Raw genomic sequence first — 23,596 nt, 5'->3', positions numbered from 1 at the left:
TACTAACCGAATGCATGAATTGATTTAGGTTTATTTTCATTGATTAAATTATTGAATTTTTAATACAATTTACAATGATTGATATTTTGTAAAGTTGATTAAAAAAAAACATGGCTATGTTCCATTTTATTTGTTTTATTTTTTTAAGTACATTTCTCTGAACAACCTCTCAAAAGGAATTCTGAATCGATCCTTTGATAAATTGGCAATAGATAAACACAGAAATGCATGCTGTGGTTTACATACTAGTGTCAGTAAAATTGAAATGCATGCGTAGCACAAATTTGAATCGGCAAAACTGGAGGGATTACAAAAAATGCCAAAATACCGCCTAAAGGAGTGACCGAGTACAAATGCTACAGTTACAGGGGTGTTATGATAGTAAACAGTGGAGAAGAGTTTGAAAGTTCAGGTAGCTAAATTATAAATGATTTGGACCAGTAAGTGTAAGAAAAATAAATAAATGAATAATGATGATTTTAATTCAATTTAAATGTGCTTTGTTTGTAGTCTTCAATAATTAGCAGGAAATATTAAAGATACACGAGCTTAACTCAGTAGATGAAACGAGAGACAGAAAAGTGATCACTGATAAGTCAGAAAAGTGATCATGACTGCTAGTTATCCAGAAGGAAAAAGTGAAGAAATGGTAGAAGAGTGACTAAATATGCTGTGGCACTGTAACCCAGGCTGCCCGTAAGCTGGCCATCACAGAGGTGGACTTGGAGAGGGCCGAGGCTCGCTTGGAGGCAGCAGAGGCGTGAGTACTTTATCCTCGACAGCATTTATCGCCATCTTACCACTACCGCTCTATCGGGGTTGATTCTGAGACGTGTTTATTTAAATGGAAATCAATGTAATTGTTCAGTTCTTAATTTTTTTTCCAATTTGAAACGTTTTAAAGTTTTTGGTCTTGGTTCAAAACAGGCATAAACTCATGAATTTGTCCAACCTTTTTTCACTTAACTGAAAATTGGTATAAAATTGATGACGGGTAACTATAAAGGGCGTGTGAGGAAGTTGACGTTTTCATGGTTGACATTTTTCTGTTCAGATTTGTTTTGTTTTTTTATTCACAAGCACATTTTCGTAAATAAAAAAAAAATATATATAATTTAAAAAAATTTAAGGAAAGATAGCTTGAGTTTTGAGCCTTTTTGCTCTTCTTATACACTAGATTTTTTTCTTCTTGATAATTTGTTTCTTTGATGCTGCTGCTTTTGCTAAAGTTTGACAGTGCTTTTTTCTCAACAAGGGTGAAGGTGAGATGGGGTGATGCTGTTTTGGTTTTGTTAATTACTGGAATGTTATGTTTTTGGTGACTTTTATCTCGATTTATACTTGAATTTTTGCATGAGGTGTCTCTGAGGTTCTGTTTACTCTTGACAATGAGGGTACTGATTTTTGTTTTGTTTTGTTAGGAAATGTTTTAAACACAGAACAGTACAATGTCTGACCAGGCACTTGCACTTGATCCCTTGTTGTGTCATGATGGTTCTTGATGGAAGAAAACAGGACTGCACACAGTAGAAAGAAAGAGAACAAAACAAGGTTGTCTTGACTACCTGAGTTAATTCATCATAATGTATGAATTTGATATGGAAAATATTAAGATGTACTATTACACTTTCATTATTTCTGTCTGCAAGTGTTCTTCCATCAGTTTGATTTTTGTATTAACACGTTGAATGTTGATTTGACTTGGTTCAGACAATGTACTGTTGACGTAGACACATCTTAACTATAAAAATCATTGAATATTAGCACAATCAGACAGCGAAAACATGAGCTGTACAATAAACTACAGAGGCACTTCATTCACCGTTTGTACATTCCAGCGTATATATTTTTATTACTGCCATTTTGATGAACATGTCTGCAATTTCACTGGTTCATAGATATCTTTCCCTGCTTCATAATGCAGCTCAAACTGTTCAAGCAGGGTGAAATTCAGTGGAATTGTTTTCAGTCTAGGAGAGATTCAGGAAGCAAATGAATCTGATGAAGATAACCAGTGAAATGTGCAAATTTATAATGTATTTTATTAGAAATGATTCCCGAGTACCTTCAAGATACTTTTTACCTAGAGGAATTGTGAACATGTTTTGTATTGGTTGTTGATGTGTGACAATGTGTGTGCTGGTTTGTGCATGCTTCCTCTCCCCCTTGTGGACGTTGCCTTGCGCATGTAGGCAGCTCGAAAACTCACCGTCATGGAGTCGGATTTGGAAAAGGCTGAAGACAGAGCAGAAACCTCAGAAAGGTCAGTCATGGGCGGCGCTGTGTCTATCATCTAAACTTGATAATGCAGTAGTGAAGAGGAAAACAAGTGGAAATAATTTACTGGTGTGAAAAAAAGACATTAACGTCAACAAAACTTTTGTCCAAGCAAAAACCAATAAAAATGCCCAAGCATACTGAGACTACAAAATAATAACAAAGAAAAAGGTGTTACTGGTGGCAGCTGATTTGAGGTAGATTTTTTCAGAAAACTGTTAGAAGGCAGTATTGCAAGACTGTTAGAAGGCAGTATTGCAGTATTCTTGCAGTACTGTAGTGAGGATGTAAGAGAACCAGCACAGTAATATTTCTGGAGAGAAAAAACAAGTGACTTTCAACTTGAGTCTTTTTGTGCAGCAGCTTTGTTCTGGTTTAGCGGTTAGACTCGAAAACAAAGAGACTCGAGTCCTGTTCAGCTGTTTGCAAATATGTATTAACAACCACAAAAAAAGCTGCTTGGACATAACCGTAACATTGTGACAAAAACACAAACTGGTTCAATAAGGTTGATTCATATTGATTTTCTATCCATTCAATATTTGCATTAACTTTTAAATTGTAGGGAACAAAAATTCTGAAAGACTCGTGCTTGAAATTGACAAGATATGTTATCAACTTATGTCAAATTGACTTTCAGTGATATTTGCAGTTTAAAGAAAAAACATTGCCTGATAAAAATGCAAACGGGTTTACTGTGATCTGATGTTTGCTTGTTTTAGTGTTTGCATGTTTAAAACATACAGTTCTCTTTAGATTTTGTGTGTAATGAATTTGCAACTTTTGAATTGTATACTAGAGTAGTCAACTAAGTGTAAATTTAAAACATATCTTAAAATGCTACCACTGCCAGTATTTGAATAGGAGAAGATGAAATGTATGTTTTTTTAATTTGAAGGGGAAAAGAGATCAATGGCCAGAGCAGATGTGGATGAAATAACTCTAATCTGTGTAGTATTTTAACTTGACATACATTTACTTTTTCAATTGTAGTTTTTTTCGTGTTTTTTTAAGTGCTCAGTAAAAAAAAAAAAAATTCGGGTTTCATTCGGAGTACTTGAAATTTAAGATGAATTAGCACAGCCACATGTGTGTTTTTCTTTCTTTCTCTGTTAATGTAGATCTTGAACTCTGTTGATTTTTTCAGTTGTTTATTGCTTGTAAATGTAAAGATTAATGTACAAGTACATGTATTAGGTTTATTCTTATTTTGTTGACAATAGTTTGATAGAATGTCAAGACAAGCCAGCAAGGTGCCATTTCATGGAAAATTCAGAACTGAGACGTCTAGTAGAGATCACTGTCAAAATACTGTTAGTGTTACATGTTCTGAGGGGAATACAAAAGTATCATGCGTTTTCTTTTATTTTGAAGAAAAAAATGTTAACAGCAAACTATGGCACATTGAACAAACATAAATGACAGAAAAGGAAGAATGTACACATTTTTATTGAAAAAAAGTGTAAAAATACGAAAATGTCGTGTTTACGAGAAAAACCTTGTTTGGTTGACCTTGCTGGTTATGTCGGGTACGGAATAACATAGTTAGACACTTGATGTTTTGTGCTAACGGCATGTGTTTGCCCCCCATGCATGGTGTGACATTGGAATGTTGCAGGAAAGTGCGAGAGCTGGAAGACCAAAGTCACTCCTTAACCAATAACCTTAGATCTTTAGAACTGTGTGAAGAAAAGGTAAGCAGCGAACCCTCAATGTTTTCTAACCACCCCCACCCTTTTTGCTACTCCCTCACACACCTTCCTCCAGCCTTTGTGCTCTCTGCCATCTAAGCTGGTCCGGTTTTTTTTGTGCCGACTGGTGGCTGTATGGTGTCATGCTGTGTCGTTTCGTGTCGTGTCATGTGACCTGCCTGACAGCCAGTCGCTTCGCCGTCACCCGTCAACACCGTCCCTGCCTCTGTTTCACCACTAAGTCTTTTTGTCACATGACAAACTTATTTTAAAATCCATTCCTGGCTAATGCAGGGATTGATAACTCTGCTGAGCTGAGATCGAACCTTCACAGGCAGTGTATTGTTGCCAAGCAACGCACAGGTAAGGTGTGAAAAGTAACGGAAAGGAGGTGAACGTAAAGCAGGGACCGGACAGAAGGGAAGGCATGCGAGTGGACTTCAAGCAGGTCGCTGAAATAGAGAACCGGACGGTCTAGTCGCTCGGTCGTTCCTTCCTTTCTTCCTTTCTTTGATCCTCCCCGATTACATCAGTCCCCATGCAAAGGAGAGGCGCAAAGCCGGAGCCACGCGTTGCGTTTGCGTTGCTTGCTTTAGTGATGTCTGCTTCTCTGCACATCGCTGTCTTTGTTCCTCCACGCCAATTTGTTTTGGGGTTTCTAGCTCAGTGGTATCATAGCAATGTCTCACAGGATTAGATGTCTGTGAAGAAAATGTGCCTGCTTCAACATACATCACTTTGTAAGTGAAGCTTAAACAATTGCATCTAGTGAAGTAAAGAAAATGCTTGCATGTAACTCCGGTTTTCTTTCCTTTTAGTTTAGCCATCTGGGAAACTGAGTGTCAGAACTCTCAGTTGCCGGACTAACACGTGGAACTTAGCTTTGCTAAACTCTCCGGCACAGCGCATTGGGGCCTGGTGTGGTCCAGGAGGCAGGCTAACAAACTGCAAACCACCCTAGCTCACCACATTTCGTTTTGGTTGGACCAGGCTTTTGGTCATTGTTGCCCGCCCGCCCGCTCGCTCGCTCGCCCTCTGACTGAACTGCCTTGTGTGCACAGTGTGGGCAAAGGAGCATAACTCTCACTGTGCTCCCTTGCTCGCCCCTTCGTTGGCATGATGGTCGTCAGTAGAAGTGACGTCTGCGCCTGAAGCCTGTCTTTGAAATTTGTTCAGAAACTTTTTTGGAGAGAGAAAAAGGCAGGTCTGAAAATGTAAACGTAGCGAATAAAACGAAATTGGAGATGCTGAAAGAAAAGAATGTTTTTTGTTTTAATTCTGGACTGATGTTGCTAACCCATTTAAAATCTGAACGTCCTTGTGATGAGTCTGTGTACCTGTTTGGCACGAGCAGTAGTTCTGGAGTAAAAATAAAAAAAAAGGAAAAAAAGTTCAGTCTGGAAGGCGCTTGCACACTTGAAAGCAAGAAGACAGCAGCAACATACAGTGCTGATCATGTGCGGCTTTCTGTTTCTCTCTTCTCCTCTGCAGCAAATGTTATGAACTGGATGAGCAGCTTCATGTTGTGGGTAACAATATCAAAACCCTCGCCATTCAGAACGATCAGGTAAGAAACAGAGCTGGGGTTTTTGCAGTTTGCGCCGCGCCAACCACGTATGTGTAGCAGCCATTGTCTTGCGCATCTTAACCTAGCTCAGTGCGAAAAACGTACACAGTGGCGGGTGACGTTTACGGCTAATAACTTGGGCCCTCCCTATGCTGTCTTATTGTCTTGCAGGAAGATCTTGGAGTTGGAAGAGGAGTTGAAGGTTGTGGGCAACAATATGAAATCTTTGGAAATCAGTGAACAAGAGGTACCTAGTCTGACCTCACACCAAACTTGTCCTTCTCGCATGCCGCCATGAGAAAAAGAAACCTGGCCTGCATGACTTGATTGGAGAGACAGAACAATTTTTTTCCGTCATTCGTTCAGTTCCAAACCCCCTTTCGGTCTTTTTGACGCGTGCTAGCTTTTAATGTCAGTGCTTATCCTGCTGAGTTTGATGAATGTGACGGGACTGGTTTCTACCGGTTCGTTCAGCAGTTGTGTCCTTTCAAGTGGAAGCATCGGCAGGCTAGGACCGTTGTGTCTCCCATATAAGACCCTCACTCAACCCTCAAAAGAGTTTCCTGATGTGACTATATATTATATATATATATCCATTGCAGTTCATTACCCTTTGAATCTTATTCCCAGACTTCTTTCCAAAGTGTGGTCTTCCTTTTTTGAAGTGGCTAGTCTTCAAAACTTCTCCCCATTCGTACCTTTTGGGGTGTTTCCAATATATATTCTGGGTTGAAAGATGACTTGCATGTCTGTACTATAGATTCATGGATTTTTCATAGTGGTTGTTAAAGTGAGAGGGAAACTAGTTTTGGAAGAAAAGCACATGACAGAAGAGTACCATAAGTCTTTGTTCTTGCCCTGGATATTTTCTTTCCTACCTTCTTTCTTTCTTTTCTCTCTCTGTCATAGCTTTAGTACTTAACTTCTACTCTTTCAAATCTGCCTTTCTGATTCTTTTCTCTTTTACATCCATTAACAGAACAAAGAGGAGAGGAAACATTCATGCTAGCTTCCTCATGTTCACCCACTCACAAATGATATAAACTGTTCATCATTGTTAGATACTGTTGCAAAATAGTTCAACAAAATGATTCAAATTAAACACAAAGTCCAGTTGTTTGATTTAGGAGGAAAATAAGCCCACCGATGCTTTCAGTTTAAGTACAGTGTTTGTTTTTAAGTATTCATCGTGTTTGATTTCCTTTTTTAAAGTGAAAGATTCCCTTCTTTTTTTTCAGTTCTATGTCAGCTTCTAAATTTGCATGGAAGTACAGATTTGTTTTGGTTACAATGACTGTAAAATGAATAACTGAAATATGTGAAGACTATGAATCTAGTGCAACTAACAACACATCTGACTAACTTTGTGTTATTATCTTTCTTTGCTTTTTAGGCTTTAAGTAGACATTTGCATGAGATTTTGAAAGATGGGACAAGAAAAAGATTGTTTTCATAGTTACTGTCTTTTTTATGTTACAGTTTTTGTGATCGTTACCAAATCAGAGTCTCTCAGATATGACTTTACCCCTTTTTCTGTTCCCTGAAGACACTATTCAGTGTGTTTTCAGTTTTTATTAAATTGAAGTGTTAAATTTTGGGCCTAACCTTTTGTTGAAATTGACTGCATGTGCTCTATACTAATTGGAGCCAATGTTTTCTGGCTGGTTTCTGCTTTGTTGAGAGTGCAGTTTGTCATTTTCAAGCGAGGAAAAGATTTTAAAGATTTTTTTTATTTGAAAGTTGTGCTCAAGAGTTTACCTTATCTTTCAAATAACTTCTGCATGCTTGTTTTATATTGCCTCTGGAAGTTGCCACAAATTTGTTTCCGTTTGACAAGTTGGACCTTGCAATTTTAAGCGAAATATTAAGATAGAAACCAGAAGACCTGTCCTGATTTCTGCGCGCTTTTCTGTGACAATCATTTACAAGTGATGGGTTTCTTTGTGACATTCATCATTCTGTTGTATGACATTTTGTCATAACACTGGTGGTTTCCTTCTCATTAACCTTTCTTACTGAATCTATTAACACTGGATCATTAGGATAGGCTCTTTACATAATTAATCTTCACATATTTCAGATGCAGTTGTAACAAAAATATAAAATTTGATTTCTTAAAAAAACCTTTCCAAGAATTGACCGAAGTAAGTGGGCCTTGCACTCGTTGCAGAAACATTATGTACAAGCTCATTGGATCATTACTTTTAGCGTGCATTAACATTTGAAACTCATTTTCTCCCTGACTGTTCAGACTCTTGTGTTCTCTTTTAAGTACATTAAGTATCTTTTTTTTTATTTCATATGTTGTGGTCTTGTTTTAATGACCAGTCCATGCCAGCAGGAACCCTTAAAATAACAAACAAAGCGTTATTTTATAAACAACATTTCTTTGCTCCAAAATGATTTTTATGATTGGCATGTTTTTCCGTAACTTTTTGTTTGGGAAAAAAAAGAAATCCGAAATCCGCGAAGAGTTCTGCTGAGAAACCTGTTATGGTCTTGATACATAAGCCGTTACACGCGCGGTCCGAAGATAAAGGATGGTTGAATTGAAACAAAAGGATCTATCAGTCATTTAGCGTGATTCTGAAAACTTTAGTGCATTTTTTTGACAAAGACAGCAACATTAATTTGTGTTCATTTTTGAAAACAAATAAGCAAAGAAAAAAACGAAAAAGAGAATAAAAAAAGTAAGGAATAGCTAAGAGAAGCTTACCATTTACTGATTTAGGTTTGAATATTTGAACATTGCATACCTGTCTCTGTCTTTGTCAAAGTTTCGGCTAATTTCTGTTTTTCTTGCAGTGTTTTGTTTTCCTAGAACTTGGGTGTCATCTTATTCAATGAGAAATGTTCGTAGGTTTTGCTGTGGCAACTTCCACTGGTAAATCTATTAAGAGATTTGGTTAAGTGACTTTCAAAAATGTTAAAACATTGAAGATTCTAGAATAAACTATTCCCTTTACAATTATAAAGGTAAATAAAACAGAACAGATGAACTGTCTTTTCGTTGATGAAATTAATGTATAAAAGTTGGTTTGACAATGTGACAGAAATTCTATAATTCTACCAGGCACATTTCCCCCCTCAAGTGTTTGTAACATTGCTTTACGACTTGCTTACGTTCCTGTGGCGTGTTCTAGGCATCCCAGCGTGAGGACAGCTACGAGGAGACAATCCGGGACCTGACGCAGAGACTCAAGGACGTGAGTACCCTCCCTTTTTTCAATTCTTTTCAGCCATTTGTATTTGATAACATTTTCTTACATATGTCTGTAATTATTGGAATTATGAATATTACTGAAGAGTAGCCAAGACAAAGTTCAGGGCAATTCCGTTTAAATACAGTTTTATAGTCTGACGTGAGCACCAGCCAGCTGAAGTCAAGCAGGAAGTTTTTGAATCTTAAAATTGTGACGTAAAACTACAGAAATTTAACGTGTGTAACTTCAGATCACTGGGTGTTGTTTTTTTCTAGGATGCAAGACATTCTTAGTAAAGTCTAAACCTAAGAAACTTGATTGTGTCTGCATATGTATAGATGTGTGCCATGCAAGTATGAGTAAAGATGACTTGGTAGCTAATATGGCTATGCATATGCATAGATTTGTGACATGCAAGTGTGGGTAAAGATGACTTGTTAGCTAAAATGACGGTTGCCCCCTACAGGCTGAGAACCGTGCCCAGGAAGCTGAGAGGACCGTATCCAAACTGCAGAAGGAGGTTGACCGATTGGAAGGTAGAGTGCAAACTCCCTGCCTGCTGTGTTTTCAATCCCCAGCATGTTCTTTGCAGGAAGATTTCAGGTGTTGCAGAGAAGATGACGACAGACGCTTGCGATTGCTGCCTTGTTGGTGTTCTAACACTTTGATGCAGATGTTTTTAGTCTTGTTTATGAAAGTATTGTTAACCTGATCCCACTGGATCTGAAGACAAGTTAGTCGCAGCAAGTGTTGGTTTGGGCCAAGTGTGAATTAAGCAACGAAACAAAAAAGGAAGGAGAAGGTGTGGAAAGAAGAAAGCACTCGTACATACACACATTGAGGGCTTTTCTGAAACTCAGGGTTCGTACAGAGTCCTTGAACCCTGGAAAACTCCTTGAAAATTGGAAAACCTTTTCCAGGCCTTGAAAAGTGCTTGAAAATAGAGTTTTGTGAAATAGTCATTGAAAAGTACTTGATTTTTCCAAATTGTTGCCTATACATTTTGTCAGCAGCTTGTCTTGTTTAAAAAAAAATGCAACCCCCTTTTTTTTTGTCAAATACAGTAGGCTACACACATTTTGGGAGAATAAAAGATCGAGTGAAAACGAAAGCAGACGAACTAACTATTACTAGTCACCCGTAGTTGCTTCCCTTCCCGGAAGTTGGCAAGGGAAACAACTACGGAATGACTAATAGTTTGCAGACTTAAAAAACTGAAGGTAAGCTTGGTGCTTTGCATTAATTTGGGGAAAATCATGTCCTTGAAAAGCATTTTTTGGTCCTGGAAATGTCCTTGAAAACTCATTGAATTGTATCAGCTCTGCCCTGCAGGAACCCTGGAAACTAGTATTCAGCTTTACCGCAACAGCATCACCAATCTCAAATGCTTACAAGTTTCTGTGACAAGCAGATTCTAATTTTGCTCCTCTGCTCTGTCTGCAAACAAAAAGGAAATCCATGCAGAGAAAGCAGATAGGAATAACAAAATTAGTGGGAAAAAGAAAGTGAAAACATGTAATTCAAGCATCTTTAACACTGGTCGCACCAAAACACTTGCTGTACTGACTCTTAAGCCTTAGTTATGTAAAACCTAACGGCATGTTGAGTGCAGTGTTTCGCATGGTGTTTTCCCTACAGCATGAATCCAGGAGTGAGGTGTCTGAGCGAGAAGTTGCACGTCTACAGAAGATGATTGAACGCATGGAAGGTGGGTTTTCTTTCATGCAGCTGTGTTCATTCTTGCATTCGCAGGCACCTCCCTCAGAGAACTGCTGGAAACATAAACATATAAATCAGTGATTTGTATGCCTACACGCACACACGCACACACACACACACACACACACACACACACACAAATACTCCAGACCCAAACACACACACACTATACATACATAAATACTCCAGACCCAAACATACTTCAGACCCAAACATGCACACAACCACCAAAAAATGCTCTGTTATTCAAATTATTGTGTGCATTGATAGTTCAGTCTGTGTATTGATAGTTCAGTCTGACAGTTTCTGCAGATATTTGCAGTATTAGACTAATGTGTGATTTGTTGTTGGAATGAATTAACAATTGCAATTCAATGGGTGTGTGATACCTTTTGTTGTGTGCATTGTGGGAACCCCTCTCTATACAGTCGGACCAAACTGCCCCTTGGCTAACCACAAAATACCTGAAGAGCACATAATACATTGGACATGCATACATCCACCCCTCTTATCCCTGCCCCTCCTTTACTGCCTTCCATGTACAATATTTCGAGGTCATTTCTAAGCGCACAGAATCAGACACCATTCACCCTTCGTGGTTGAAAACGACGTTAAACACCAAATAAAGAAAGTAAAGACACCATTCTTCGCTGGTTTACTCAGTTGCCAAAGACAAGTTCCCCTCCTTCCCCCCTTCTTATCTGTCCCCCATTTACATTCTGTCCAGATAAAAAAAAAATCCTCCCACAGACACAAAACAAGTTCTTCCCCTTCCCACACAAGCTGTGTTCATTCTTGCATTCGCAGGCACCTCCCTCAGAGAACTGCTGGAAACATAAACATATAAATCAGTTATTTGTATGCCTACACGCACACACACACACACACACACACACACACACACACAAATACTCCAGACCCAAACACACACACACTATACATACATAAATACTCCAGACCCAAACATACTTCAGACCCAAACATGCACACAACCACCAAAAAATGCTCTGTTATTCAAATTATTGTGTGCATTGATAGTTCAGTCTGTGTATTGATAGTTCAGTCTGACAGATAGTTTCTGCAGATATTTGCAGTATTAGACTAATGTGTGATTTGTTGTTGGAATGAATTAACAATTGCAATTCAATGGGTGTGTGATACCTTTTGTTGTGTGCATTGTGGGAACCCCTCTCTATACAGTCGGACCAAACTGCCCCTTGGCTAACCACAAAATACCTGAAGAGCACATAATACATTGGACATGCATACATCCACCCCTCTTATCCCTGCCCCTCCTTTACTGCCTTCCATTTACAATATTTCGAGGTCATTTCTAAGCGCACAGAATCAGACACCATTCACCCTTCGTGGTTGAAAACGACGTTAAACACCAAATAAAGAAAGTAAAGACACCATTCTTCGCTGGTTTACTCAGTTGCCAAAGACAAGTTCCCCTCCTTCCCCCCTTCTTATCTGTCCCCCATTTACATTCTGTCCAGATAAAAAAAAATCCTCCCACAGACACAAAACAAGTTCTTCCCCTTCCCACACACTCAAACGCGCACATATGTATAGTTGTATACACACCTAGCATCCATGGTCCCACCCTTTCCTCCTTGTCTCCGAATTACTTTCTGTCCAGATAAGTTCTCTTCCCACAGACTCTAAGCAAGTTCTCCTCCTTCCCACACACACACAAGTATACACACCTAACGTCCCTGCTCCCACCCCAAACCCCTTTCTCCCTGTTGGGCATTTACATTCTGCCAAGGTAAGTAGTCAACACACACGACACAAATCCCCACCCTCTCCACCTTGGTGGCCCAGTTGGCCAGAAGTACAGGGAACAGAATGGCGTGATGGTTGTTGCATGTTGTGTTGTGTGACGCGATGCTGCATGGTTTGCGGGTGGCTTGGTGTTGCAGACGAGTTGGACCAGCAACGTCTGTTGAACCAGAAGCTGCAGGAAGACATGGACCAGTGCATCGGAGAGCTGCAAAACCTGTAGTCCATCCCCGTGGCGTCCTGCTGCTGACTTAGCTTCCACACCAGGTTGATTGCATAGATAATACAGTATTCATCTTCTCTCTCTGTGAAGATCAGGATCAATCCACACCAGGTTGATTGCATAGATAACATTCATCTTCTCTCTCTGTGAAGATCAGGATCAATACATATTTCAGGTTAACTGGAGCAAAGAGGTGGTAGCAGCCCATGAATGGCAAAGCTGAAAGATAAATGCCATTTGTAAGCCTCAATGCTACTGCTGTGTATCTCGTAGATAAATGCTCTCCTTGACTTCACCTTTCGCAATAACTTTAGTTGGGAGACAGAATCTGTCCCTGTTGATTTTGATCGGTACAACTTCCAGTTCGGATTGAACCAATGACTAAATGCTGTCCCCCTGTATTATAATCAGCAAAGCTTCCAGTGCAGGCTGATCTGATGAATAAACACTCTCTCTCAGCTGTGATAATGATGATCACAGGTTTCAGTTAGGCTGAGCTTGGGGACGTCCATTGAACACATGTATAAGAAATATTAACTAAGATGTTTACCATGTGCAGGGTTGTTTCCATAATGCATTTTGACAGTGCTGTGTGTGTTGCATGTATAGTGTGCTACTGAGATCAGTACTAACAGCTATTGATCAATGTTTTTACTGGGATGCAGACTAAATTGGGAAGCAATTACAAGGGTATCAGGAACTTGCAATGCCAGCTATGCTTCATGTGCTTACTGTTTGCCACGCAGTACAGGTCTTTTGAAGTGGTCTATTGTAAATGGGCTGAAGCAGGTACCTTTAAACTTATAAAGTGATTTAATGATTGCAGAAAAGGTTATCAAGTGATAATTTATGAAACTGAAAATAAGATCGCTGTTTAGCAGCTTTTGTCGTCAAGTCCTTAAATTTTGTTGTTGAGGTGGGAGAGGGTGTGAATGGATGAGGGAACTAACCTTATTGTTATTGTGACTGATTTTTTACACCGGCAGTTAGAATGACAGATGTTCACCATTTCGTTTAAACACCAAAGGTGCCGTCACTTGACAGCGTGCTTTCTGTGTCCTTGCAGATGAATTGTTGGCAGAGAAAGAGAGGTACAAGAACATCAGTGACGAGTTGGATCAGACCTTCGCAGAGCTGGCAGGCTACTGAGGTGTGTCACCCCCCTCAGCCACCTCCCTACCGGCACTTCGGCCACTCCACTGCTGTTTATTTTGCAAAACAAATCAATTTGTACATTTCTCTATCAAAGTTTCAAACAAAAGCCTCTACAAATCTTCACTACTGCCTGTTTATTTTGGAGTGTGTGTATGAAGCGAATTGACCAAAACGTCAAAAGAAAATATATGAAGTTTTCTTGAATTTTGTTTACAACTTTTTTTTGCGCTTGTACCTGTCATCTTTTTGTACAAAGAGAGGTGTGTATAGAGAGAACTAGTTTCGGTCACGCCAAAAGCTGCTTACGGTACTACCAGGGATATTCACAACCACCAGTCACGTGGATGGTGTGCAGGAAAGAAGATACTTACGATCAAAGCTTAACTATTTTTTGAATGACAGGATCATCTGTGTTTATACTGACGCTGTGTTGTTTGGTGTCCGCTGATGTGTGATTATAAAAAAAAAAGGCTTTTGTCTGCCTTTTTGTTTTAGCACAAGCCATCGTAGTTGATGTTACGTTGATTACGTAGAATCAGGACTGTGTTGTAAAGATTTCGATATGCAGCTTAGCATCTTCCTGCAATGGTTGTAGTGACTGTTTAGTACCTGGGTACCTTTTGGCATTTTGTTATGAAAACTTAAATTACCAGACTACTCCAAATATAATACCAAGCTCCACGCGAAATGAGCTCGTAAATGGAAGGCCACAGGAAGGGCATGACAGAGGTCAAGGTCATGAGAAGGTTCTGGGTCGTTACGCCAGTCTGTCAACACACACGCCAAAGTCCAGTAAAGAAAGAGAGCCCAGTACCTTGAAAGGAAAGAACATTCGCCATGGGGAATCCACCTGGCATTAACAACAACGTTGCACTTACAACCATACGCTCACTGACCACCCAACTTCTTCTTCGCCCTTTTTTTGGCCCATGTCGGCCACGTGCGCATTTCATCACTTGTACAAATATTTCTGCTCGAAAATGCATCACTTACAGTTTACTTGTAGACGCCCCTATAAAGTTGGGACATTTTTTTCCGAACAGCATGTTCGATCTGATATCAGAGGGAAAATGTTATGTATTTATTTTGTATGTATACTTTTGTTCTTTCTTTTGTCATGGCTATTACGCTTTTTTTTTTTAAACGGCTCAGCCCCCAGGCCAGCATTTCGTCTTCTTTTTAAAAAACTATCCGCAGATGGTGTTTTTTTTCAAACCAATCCGCAGAAAGAGAGAGACTTGGTGATGTATCGAACTAATGACAGTAAATGTAATAACACCCAAACTTTGGTGATAATTTTTACAGCTAATTTTTCTTCTAGTAGACTCTGTACTTATTTGCGGTCATAATGCAAGCTTCTTGAGTAATTGTGCAAAAGAGATGAGATTTCTATACTTTGCTTTCTTCTTCTTCTCTTTTCTGTAGTCAACTACCATCGGTATCACTGTATCAGTGTATTGTACACTTAGTCTCCTAGCCATGGCTTCTGCTAAACACTCCTTGGTATTGCCAGTGACTTTTTCAGATAATAAAATCATCTACTTCCCACATATGCCTTTCTGTTTTATCTTGGAAAGTAAGTGTGTGTGAAAGAGAATTTGTGTGAGTTCATAAAGGCAATTGTTTCTTGTACAAAAGCATTACAGAATGTTTGAAAGGTAAATTATTTTAATAAAATCCAAAGTATCTTGATTTGCATGTACAAAAAGTTAAACTGAACAGATAAATACTTTATATTAAAAACGATATCTAATTTACATTTCTCAAAGTATAAAAACAAATATGCTTGTAAAAGCCTCCATGATCATGGCACAATTCTGTATTCGGAATATCTCATTTAAATACACAGTAGTCTGAAAATAGATCAGCCAACATTCAGGAATACATTTCAGTGTCTGCAACTTTGAACAAAATAAAAAGTTGAAGAAATTATCAATGTTCACAAAAATCAACATGCCACATCAAAATATTTCGATCAATGAAAAATGTAAATGCAAAAGGCATTCTTGAGATTCAGACAAAAAATGATGTGCTCTATTATACACATTTAAAAGACTTCTGGTCCTGAACTGACTGGCAGTGCCTTTTAGTTAATGTTTTTCACAGCAGTTACTGCACAATGCTTTAAAATACTTGTGGGATTGTTATCCTGCACTGGATTGAAGAGAAATGAGACAGACTCAACCAAGGATTTGCCTTTATAATGCAGTGAGGGATGGTGTCTTTCGGCAGTCTCCTCTCTCTCTGTCTCTCTCTCTCTCTGTCTCTCTCTCTCTGTCTCCTCTCTCTCTCTCTCTCTCTCTCTCTCTCTCTCTCTCTCTCTCTCTCTCTCTCTCTCTCTCTCTCTCTCTCTCTCTCTCTCTCTCTCTCTCTCTATAGCACACACACTCACATTCCTCATGGATGGCAAATTATTAGTTTCTGCACACTCACTTTCAACGACAAATATTGACCTGTAGTCAAATTTATAAAAAGGAAACTACATACAATGATTGCAATGTACCACATTAGACACTTTCTCAAATACATTCAATCCTAAAACCTTTCCAAGCAGAAGTACATTGTAAACATTATTTGTTAAAAAAAAAAGTAAGTTGAGGCAAATGTCAGCTCTAATTTTGTTGCGGAATTCTCAGGAAGTCCACAATACTGTCTGAATAGATTTGGCTGGCACTGTAAGATCAATATATCCGACTGCTGGGTCGTGCAAAGACAGCTTGGCTGGGGACTCGGCTCTGAAAAAGATAAATAAAATAAGTACCTGCCATGATGATGTATTAAACTGTAAATTAATCAAAATCAAATATGAACCATGGAACCTGATCATCACAATCACTCATGTTGCTAATATAAGGCTGGTAAAATGCAGAAACATGTAGGGTTACAAACAATAGGCCTAGTACTATTAACAAAGATAACAGGAGCCACTATCAAATGTTAAAAACATGTTAAAATGTTTTTTTGTTATTTTTACAGAAGCCGAGACCTAAAGAAATACGCTTGATGATTATCACTGACAGAAAAACAGTTACTTCACTTACATGTTGCACAAAATGACAGCTATGCTACCATCAGGACGAACAAAAGCAACATGGTACAGGGTCAGCTTAAAACCAAGAGGTATCAGGTCCATGTACTTGGACCCTGGCACCAGAAATTTACTGAAAAAAAAGGAAAGCTTAAATATTACAAGCACATTTAGATTTAGTGTAAACTCTGTGATACCCCTACCCCCTTCTCTCTCACACAATTTTCTTCTTTAGTATTCATCTTTTAATAATCAGAGATGTGCCAAACTTACACACACACATACATACACACAGACACACACACACATCCACCAACACCAATACAGTGGAACCCCCCTTTTAACTCATTGTCTCCCAGGTACGGATATATCCGTACCCACTCATGTGGCTCTATCTGACCGGGTACGAATATATTCGTACACACAGTCGCTTCCTGTAACATCCATCTAACGCCTGTATTCCATCGTGTTGATACACAGTATTCCACACAGTTACTGCAATTCTGAGCGACCTGCTGCAGCACAGCTGGTCTCGGCTAAAAAAAAACTTGGTCAACATAGCTGGGGTAGAAAGTGTTAAGACATCCATAAATCGGGTCTTTAAAAGGAGAGAGTCTTAAAATGGGGGTAATTTTACAGAGGTTATGAACAGAAAGTCTGAGAAATCAAGGTCTTAAAAAGGAGGGAATCTTAAATTGAGGGGGGGTGTTTCCACTGTACTATCAAAGCTACACAAACAGCAAAAGCGGTTAAGGTCAAAGAGCTTTTGTCTTTGCTCCATTCTAACCTGAAGTGTCCAAGGATATAAAACATGGGCTGTTTGTAGAATTCAGCGCTGGACGCATTGACAATGATAGGACTGTCCACAAAGTTCTTCACCCAGTTAGGGCCTCCTTCCAGGTCCAGGGCTATATTCCAGTCCGTCCAGCCTGTCACCCAGTGGTTTAGATTCTGAGAAGTAGAAAAACAGTAATATGAAATGAAGAAACATATATAATCCTGTTTTGTACAACATGCTTCAGGAGCAGACATGGGAATTCAGATCTTCCCTCACAAAAACATTACTGAACTAAAGAGAAGAAAAACTACAAAAATCATATACATGTATTCAGAGATCGTTGGAAACAGCACTTTCTAATGCAGCTTCGCTCATACATCATGCAAACATTTTCAGGTTCAGGTCTAGTCAGCTAACAAATTCAATCAAAGTCATCTTCAACCTCTACAATTACGTTCCATGAATTTTCATAATCCTCTCTGAATGTTTTCCTACCAAGAAGCTCATAATTATATAGACACTCAATCTAAGTTGTATTTCTCAACCACTAAAAGTAGACAGTGAAACCGCAACAATTAATAAAACAAAAACACACAAACATATACACACACAATAGAACCTTATCGATATTGCAAGCTCTCGCAAACTTCGAAACATAGCAAAGCATGTGGTACAGCTATCTCGCGAAAATGTTCTCACTTCTCACGACATTCGAAGCATGACAGAGAGCATGTCTCGCACATATCTCATGAGAGCTACTCAGAATTCCAAAAGGTTTATCGTTTTTATAGATTGGGAAGTGCAATCACAACCAAGAAAATTCATCCTCACATCTATAATATCTGTGGCATATCTCTCGCCTCTGCCCCAGTCTCCTAACGCGACATGGGGAGACGCCCCTGCCCCATTGCAAGCCTCTGTGTACTGCAGGAAGTAGTCTGGGAACAGATCATGGGTAGTGTCCAGAACCGAGAGAGGAGTCCTATCGCCATACCAGTGCACTGCTATTCCTGATACGTACTTTGCTGCCTCTGGGTCTTTCAACACCTGTAAAGACAAAGATACATATTTTGATTGATCTGTTCGGTGATACAGTGGAAACCCCCTTCCAAGACCTCCCAATTTCTTCCTCTTCTGCGTTCGTGGGCTGAAACTCCCACGTACACTCGTGTTTTGCACGAGTGGAATTTTACGTGTATGACCGTTTTTACTCCGCCATTTAGGCAGCCATACGCCGCTTTCGGAGGAAGCATGCTGGATATGCTCGTGTTTCTATAACCCACCAAACTCTGACATGGATTACAGGATTTTTTCGTGCGCACTTGGTCTTGTGCTTGCGTGTACACACGGGGGTGTTCGGACACCGAGGAGAGTCTGCACACAAAGTTGACTCTGAGAAATAAATCTCTCGCCGAACTCACGCTGACAGCGGACAACTGAATACAAATCCAGCTCGCTACCGACCGAGCTACATCCCCGCCCCGACCTCCCAATTTAAGACTTCCTCCTTTCACAGATTTTCTGCTCATAGTCTTTGTAAATGTACCCCCCTTTTAAGACTCCCTCCCTTTTTTTAAGACCGGATTTTCTTAGGTTTTTGAAGGGCGTAAAAGGGAGGTTCCACTGTAGTATAAATCTTTTTCTTTATTCTTTATTTGGTGTTTAACGTCGTTTTCAACCACGAAGGTTATATCGCGATGGGGAAAGGGGGGGAGATGGGATAGAGCCACTTGTTAATTGTTTCTTGTTCACAAAAGCACTAATAAAAAAATTGCTCCAGGGGCTTGCAACCTAGTACAAGGGAGAATGCAAGTTTCCAGTACAAAGGACTTAACATTTCTTACATACTGCTTGACTAAAATCTTTACAAACATTGACTATATTCAATACAAGAAACACTTAACAAGGGTAAAAGGAGAAACAGAATCCGTTAGTCGCCTCTTACGACATGCTGGGGAGCATCGGGTAAATTCTTCCCCCTAACCCGCGGGGGGTACTGTAGTATAAATAGGTCTAAGAAAATTAGTAAAAAAAATGGGTACATTTGTGAGTAAAGTTTTGCTTCCCCTAAAGTAAACTACTCTTTCCTGCTTCTGGGTTTGTAAGGAACTGACTGTTACAATAAGCATTTGCGTTAACTGGAAATGTCTTGTATTTTACCGGATTTTATAGGAAAATACTAGAAAAGAAATTGTCAGCCAGTCAGTTCTACCAGTTTTGATTGGGTCTGACAGTTTTTGGTATCAAACACCTTCCTGTGACTGGCTGCTGTCATAAAGTGTCTTCTTGTTTAATAGGATATACCAGTCGACAGAACACCTAGCTAGCGCCTTACAAGCGCAAGAAATTAAAGTTCTTTCAAAACTTACCACAGACGGCCAGTGAGGCAAGCTGTTTCGCTGATCATCCATGATCATAATCTTGACGTTCTGAAAGCCATTTTTGTGCATGGCTGGGCCAAGATCCATCTTGACAAAATCTCGCTGCATCTCTGCTGTGAAGCCCATACACTGGAAGCCGTAGTTTGGCACAAAACCTGCAGTGGGCTCATTCTCTGTGGTCACACCCCATAGGCTTATGTTATGCTTGCTGTACTCTTGGAGAAACCTGATGACAGAATATTGTGATGATGATCAGTGCATCTCATTACAATCATTTAAAAAGAAGAAATGCACCATTTCATTTTACTCGTATTTTCTGAACAGTCAGTGAGAAATAACAAATCACAACTTTTTAACCGTGAGAACCTTTTTTCCCACAGGAGTCTGAAAAGTAAATCCATATGACAGATTGCAACAGCTCTAGCAACACATGCAGAAAACGCATCAGTGCATAACAAAACTATAACAGCGATAGGCATTGTGCCAATGTATGTGTGCTGATGTTGGTTTGTGGACTGGTAGAATAGTAGAATGGTACAATGAGTTGGACATTTCTGATTAGGTAATTAGACTGTTTATAGTCTTACTTCTTAACAGCCCATTTATTTCCTTCAATTTAATACATATTGTGCTTGCTTCATACGTTTGTGGTACATTACCTGACAAAATAATTGGCCCAGGTTTTATAATATTGTCCTCCGGGATGACCAATAAGGGTGCCGTTACCCTTCATGTTTTTGTTGGTTTTCATCCACGCTGGGGCGCTCCAGGGACTAGCAAATAACCGCAGTTTGTTGTTGGTCAGTTTTAATGCTTGCTGGATGTAAGGAATCTGCAACAAATTCAAGAAGGGCAAGTTCCAAGATTCTGAAAAACTGAACAACTATAAAACGTGAGCATGTCAGTTCACACACATACATACACACACATAGAGAGACATGCAGAAAATGGACAGAAAGACAGACAGACAGACAGAGACACACACACCCAACAAATACAAGCATTCATGCTTGCATGCACAACAACACCAACGCCACCAAAAACAACAACATAAACAAAAATGTATCACTAAACACGAATCTACCCTCACACACACAGACACACACACACACACACACACTGACCTTAAACTTGTTGTCTTCCATAGCCAGCGCAAAGTGTGAGAGTTCAAGGTCACCATCCACATCATCGTAGGAATATGCATGAGTTGAAAAGTCACAGCTGGCCATTGGAATGCGACCAAAGTTGTACTCTAAACCTGTAATCATTCACAGCAGGTATTGTTTGCAAAATGATACAAAGCAGGAGTGAGATGACACACATTTGTAACTTCAAAGGCAAATATAGAATTAATTAGAGTGTTGCATCTTAATACTCCTGTATGCTTAAAATAGAGCTTAAACAATGACCACGAGTTGATTACTGGAAAATAAACCACGAGTGGGTATTTGCAGCCGCTTGGTAATTCACGAGTGTGCGGAGCACACGAGTGAATTACCAAGCGGCTGCAAATACCCACGAGTGGTTTATTTTCCAGTAATCAACGAGTTGTCATTGTTTAAGCTATTTATACAACGAACAACACGGGTCGAACATGCAGTCATGCAGACGACATTTTGTAGGCAATTTCATTTCAGCCTAATCACTCAGAGTGTCAAATGCGCGTCATTCAAATAGTCCCTATTCTTTTACTTTATTCTTAGTCTCCGACTCGTCGGCATTATACTTGTCTCGTCTAAATATCGGACCCCATTGCTACGATTAAAACACAATAGCATTTATATAGCTATTCTGACATTACATTCTGTGTTAAAATCATGTTTTTGTCAGCAGCAAGGACCAGAATGGTCCATGTCGTTGATTGCAGACGACGGTTCTCTTTCCGCATGAAGCCACGGAAATAACCGAACATTGAAAAACCCACAGACATGTATTACGGAGAAAACTCGGGATAACCGGATGTTTAGCATTACGTCAATATGCTAGGAATCATATGACGTCATGACGTATCATGCTTGCCTACGTAGATTGTATACATGTTCGAAAGTCTGACTGTTGTGAATTCGCGTGGTGAAGACTGCGGTAAATCTGTAGATGATAAGAGAACAAGGATTGTCTCAGAAGAAACGACTAAATGTTTCAGACCGGTAACTTCATTTCAACATTGCACTAGATCTATATAATGGACGTTCTATGTGACAGGAGAGTTTGCTGATTTTGTGTTAAACATTGGAGAGATCGTCTGCTAGAATCAGAGATAGGTCCCTTCAGATTGCAGCTTCTGGAAATTTGCAAGGTTTGTTGCCTGTTAAAGAACTGGATTTTACACGTAATGTATGTCATGTACAGTAAGCAACAACAAAAACACACACAAAGCAAATGGCATCGTCTGTCGACTAGTCATACACGTCAGCCATTGTTGTTACAGTTTTGAGTCAACATTGTACGTATTCTTCCGCAACAGGGTCCAATCGTCTGGGTTTCAAATGTTCTAAAAATAAATTCTAGTGTTGATTATTTTTTAGCCCTCTTTATTCTTACTTCGAATAATCCACGTGTGATTTTTGGGTTTAATCAAAGTAGTTCGTTCTAATTTCTCACTTGTCTAAAAATAATCAACTAGATTTAATCCACCCCTCGGTTGCATTGCAGGAGTTGTATAAAACAGAATAATATATCACAAAATAGTTATGCAAGGCTTCTCCCAATCATTCCCAATAAAATGTTAGACTTTGGTTTGGTAGTTGAAGTTTTTGAAAAACTCTTCACAGAAACACAGGGACAAATTGCTGGAAACAGACACACAAACAACAAGGGACACACCCACACACACACACATACGCATGCACACACACACACACACAAACATCCACCCACCCACACACATACGCATGCACACACACACACACACACAAACATCCAACCCCCCCCCCCCACACACACACACACAAACACATAGACACACACAAAGTAAACACAATAACTTTACCCTCAGAAGTGAAGTAAGACTCAAGCAGTTTGTCCTGCACGGCAAGAGGCAGACTGGCGATGTTGATACCTGCTGCATCAGTGAACGCTCCACCAAACCCTATGATGCTCTGTCTAGTGTTGTTCATCCTCAGTTCATACACCACTGAAACATAATAATTATAACAATCCTCATCTACAATGGTTTGAATGTACATTAATTTGTACACATTAGTTGGTATCTCTTAGAAAAGCTCCCACAGTCCTCAATTTTCCCCTAGGGCAGGTAGGGGGAAAAGGTATGTCAGTATTACACTACCTGTGATGAAAGGACACTCTTGGAACCAGCCAAAAATGTCCCTCAATTGCAGGTGGCTTGTCATGACAGGTACATATTTTGGTAAAGATAATAGCTAGACAAAGGGACAACAAAAGGTGTCCTGTATTGGGTGTCCTCTCATCAGAGGGACTTAGAACATCGCTTGCACCACTGTAGTGGAAGTGTGAATTCAACCTCCTTTCATTGGCTTCAGTATGATAACTTTATCATAACATTATCATAAATTATCAATCATTTTTCCATTATATTTGACCAACTGACTGACATGCTGAATGCATGATTCACAGACTGACTGGTCAAACCCAAACTCACAATCACATGATGCCGATGACCTGGAATCTCTCACTTTCCCTGTAGTTAGCTGGAATCGATCACCAGCCTGAGACGATGTGTACACTGCAAACATCCCTGGGCTCAGCTTGGGAACTGGGGGCACTGTGTCACAGTAGGTTGAATTGCAGACACACACCACTGAATCTCCG

General features: G+C 39.6%; 2 protein-coding genes across 10 annotated transcripts in view; one reads left to right on the top strand and one right to left on the bottom strand.

Annotated features, from left to right (window-relative positions):
* Positions 1–15,168, top strand: part of LOC138979672 (tropomyosin-2) — a 124,303-nt gene extending 109,135 nt beyond the window's left edge. For 7 of the 9 annotated variants that reach the window (XM_070352422.1, XM_070352432.1, XM_070352392.1 and 4 more), the window contains 5 exons: positions 690–760; positions 5,707–5,782; positions 8,679–8,741; positions 9,205–9,274; positions 13,532–15,168. In XM_070352422.1, the coding sequence (XP_070208523.1) occupies positions 690–760; positions 5,707–5,782; positions 8,679–8,741; positions 9,205–9,274; positions 13,532–13,614 (363 nt within the window). In that variant the 3' untranslated portion in view covers positions 13,615–15,168. Of the gene's footprint in view, positions 1–689; positions 761–5,459; positions 5,536–5,706; positions 5,783–8,678; positions 8,742–9,204; positions 9,275–13,531 lie in introns of all 9 variants that reach the window. The other 2 variants (XM_070352439.1, XM_070352434.1) reach the window with 1 other exon arrangement.
* The window catches only part of LOC138979662 (lysosomal acid glucosylceramidase-like), a 9,461-nt gene continuing 661 nt past the window's right edge, over positions 14,797–23,596 (bottom strand). Inside the window, exons 2-10 of the mRNA XM_070352381.1 lie at positions 23,427–23,596; positions 22,797–22,940; positions 20,932–21,065; positions 20,467–20,639; positions 19,796–20,033; positions 18,258–18,473; positions 17,436–17,599; positions 16,662–16,781; positions 14,797–16,355 (exon numbers count right to left, since the gene is read on the bottom strand). The exon at positions 23,427–23,596 is cut by the window's right edge and continues 37 nt beyond it. Coding sequence (XP_070208482.1) covers positions 16,253–16,355; positions 16,662–16,781; positions 17,436–17,599; positions 18,258–18,473; positions 19,796–20,033; positions 20,467–20,639; positions 20,932–21,065; positions 22,797–22,940; positions 23,427–23,596 — 1,462 coding nt within the window. The 3' untranslated portion in view covers positions 14,797–16,252. The remainder of the gene's footprint in view (positions 16,356–16,661; positions 16,782–17,435; positions 17,600–18,257; positions 18,474–19,795; positions 20,034–20,466; positions 20,640–20,931; positions 21,066–22,796; positions 22,941–23,426) is intronic.

The sequence above is a fragment of the Littorina saxatilis genome, linkage group LG1 (assembly GCF_037325665.1).
Source record: "Littorina saxatilis isolate snail1 linkage group LG1, US_GU_Lsax_2.0, whole genome shotgun sequence".
NCBI classification, from domain to species: Eukaryota; Metazoa; Mollusca; class Gastropoda; order Littorinimorpha; family Littorinidae; genus Littorina; species Littorina saxatilis.
This window is presented reverse-complemented; position numbering and strand designations above follow the sequence as displayed.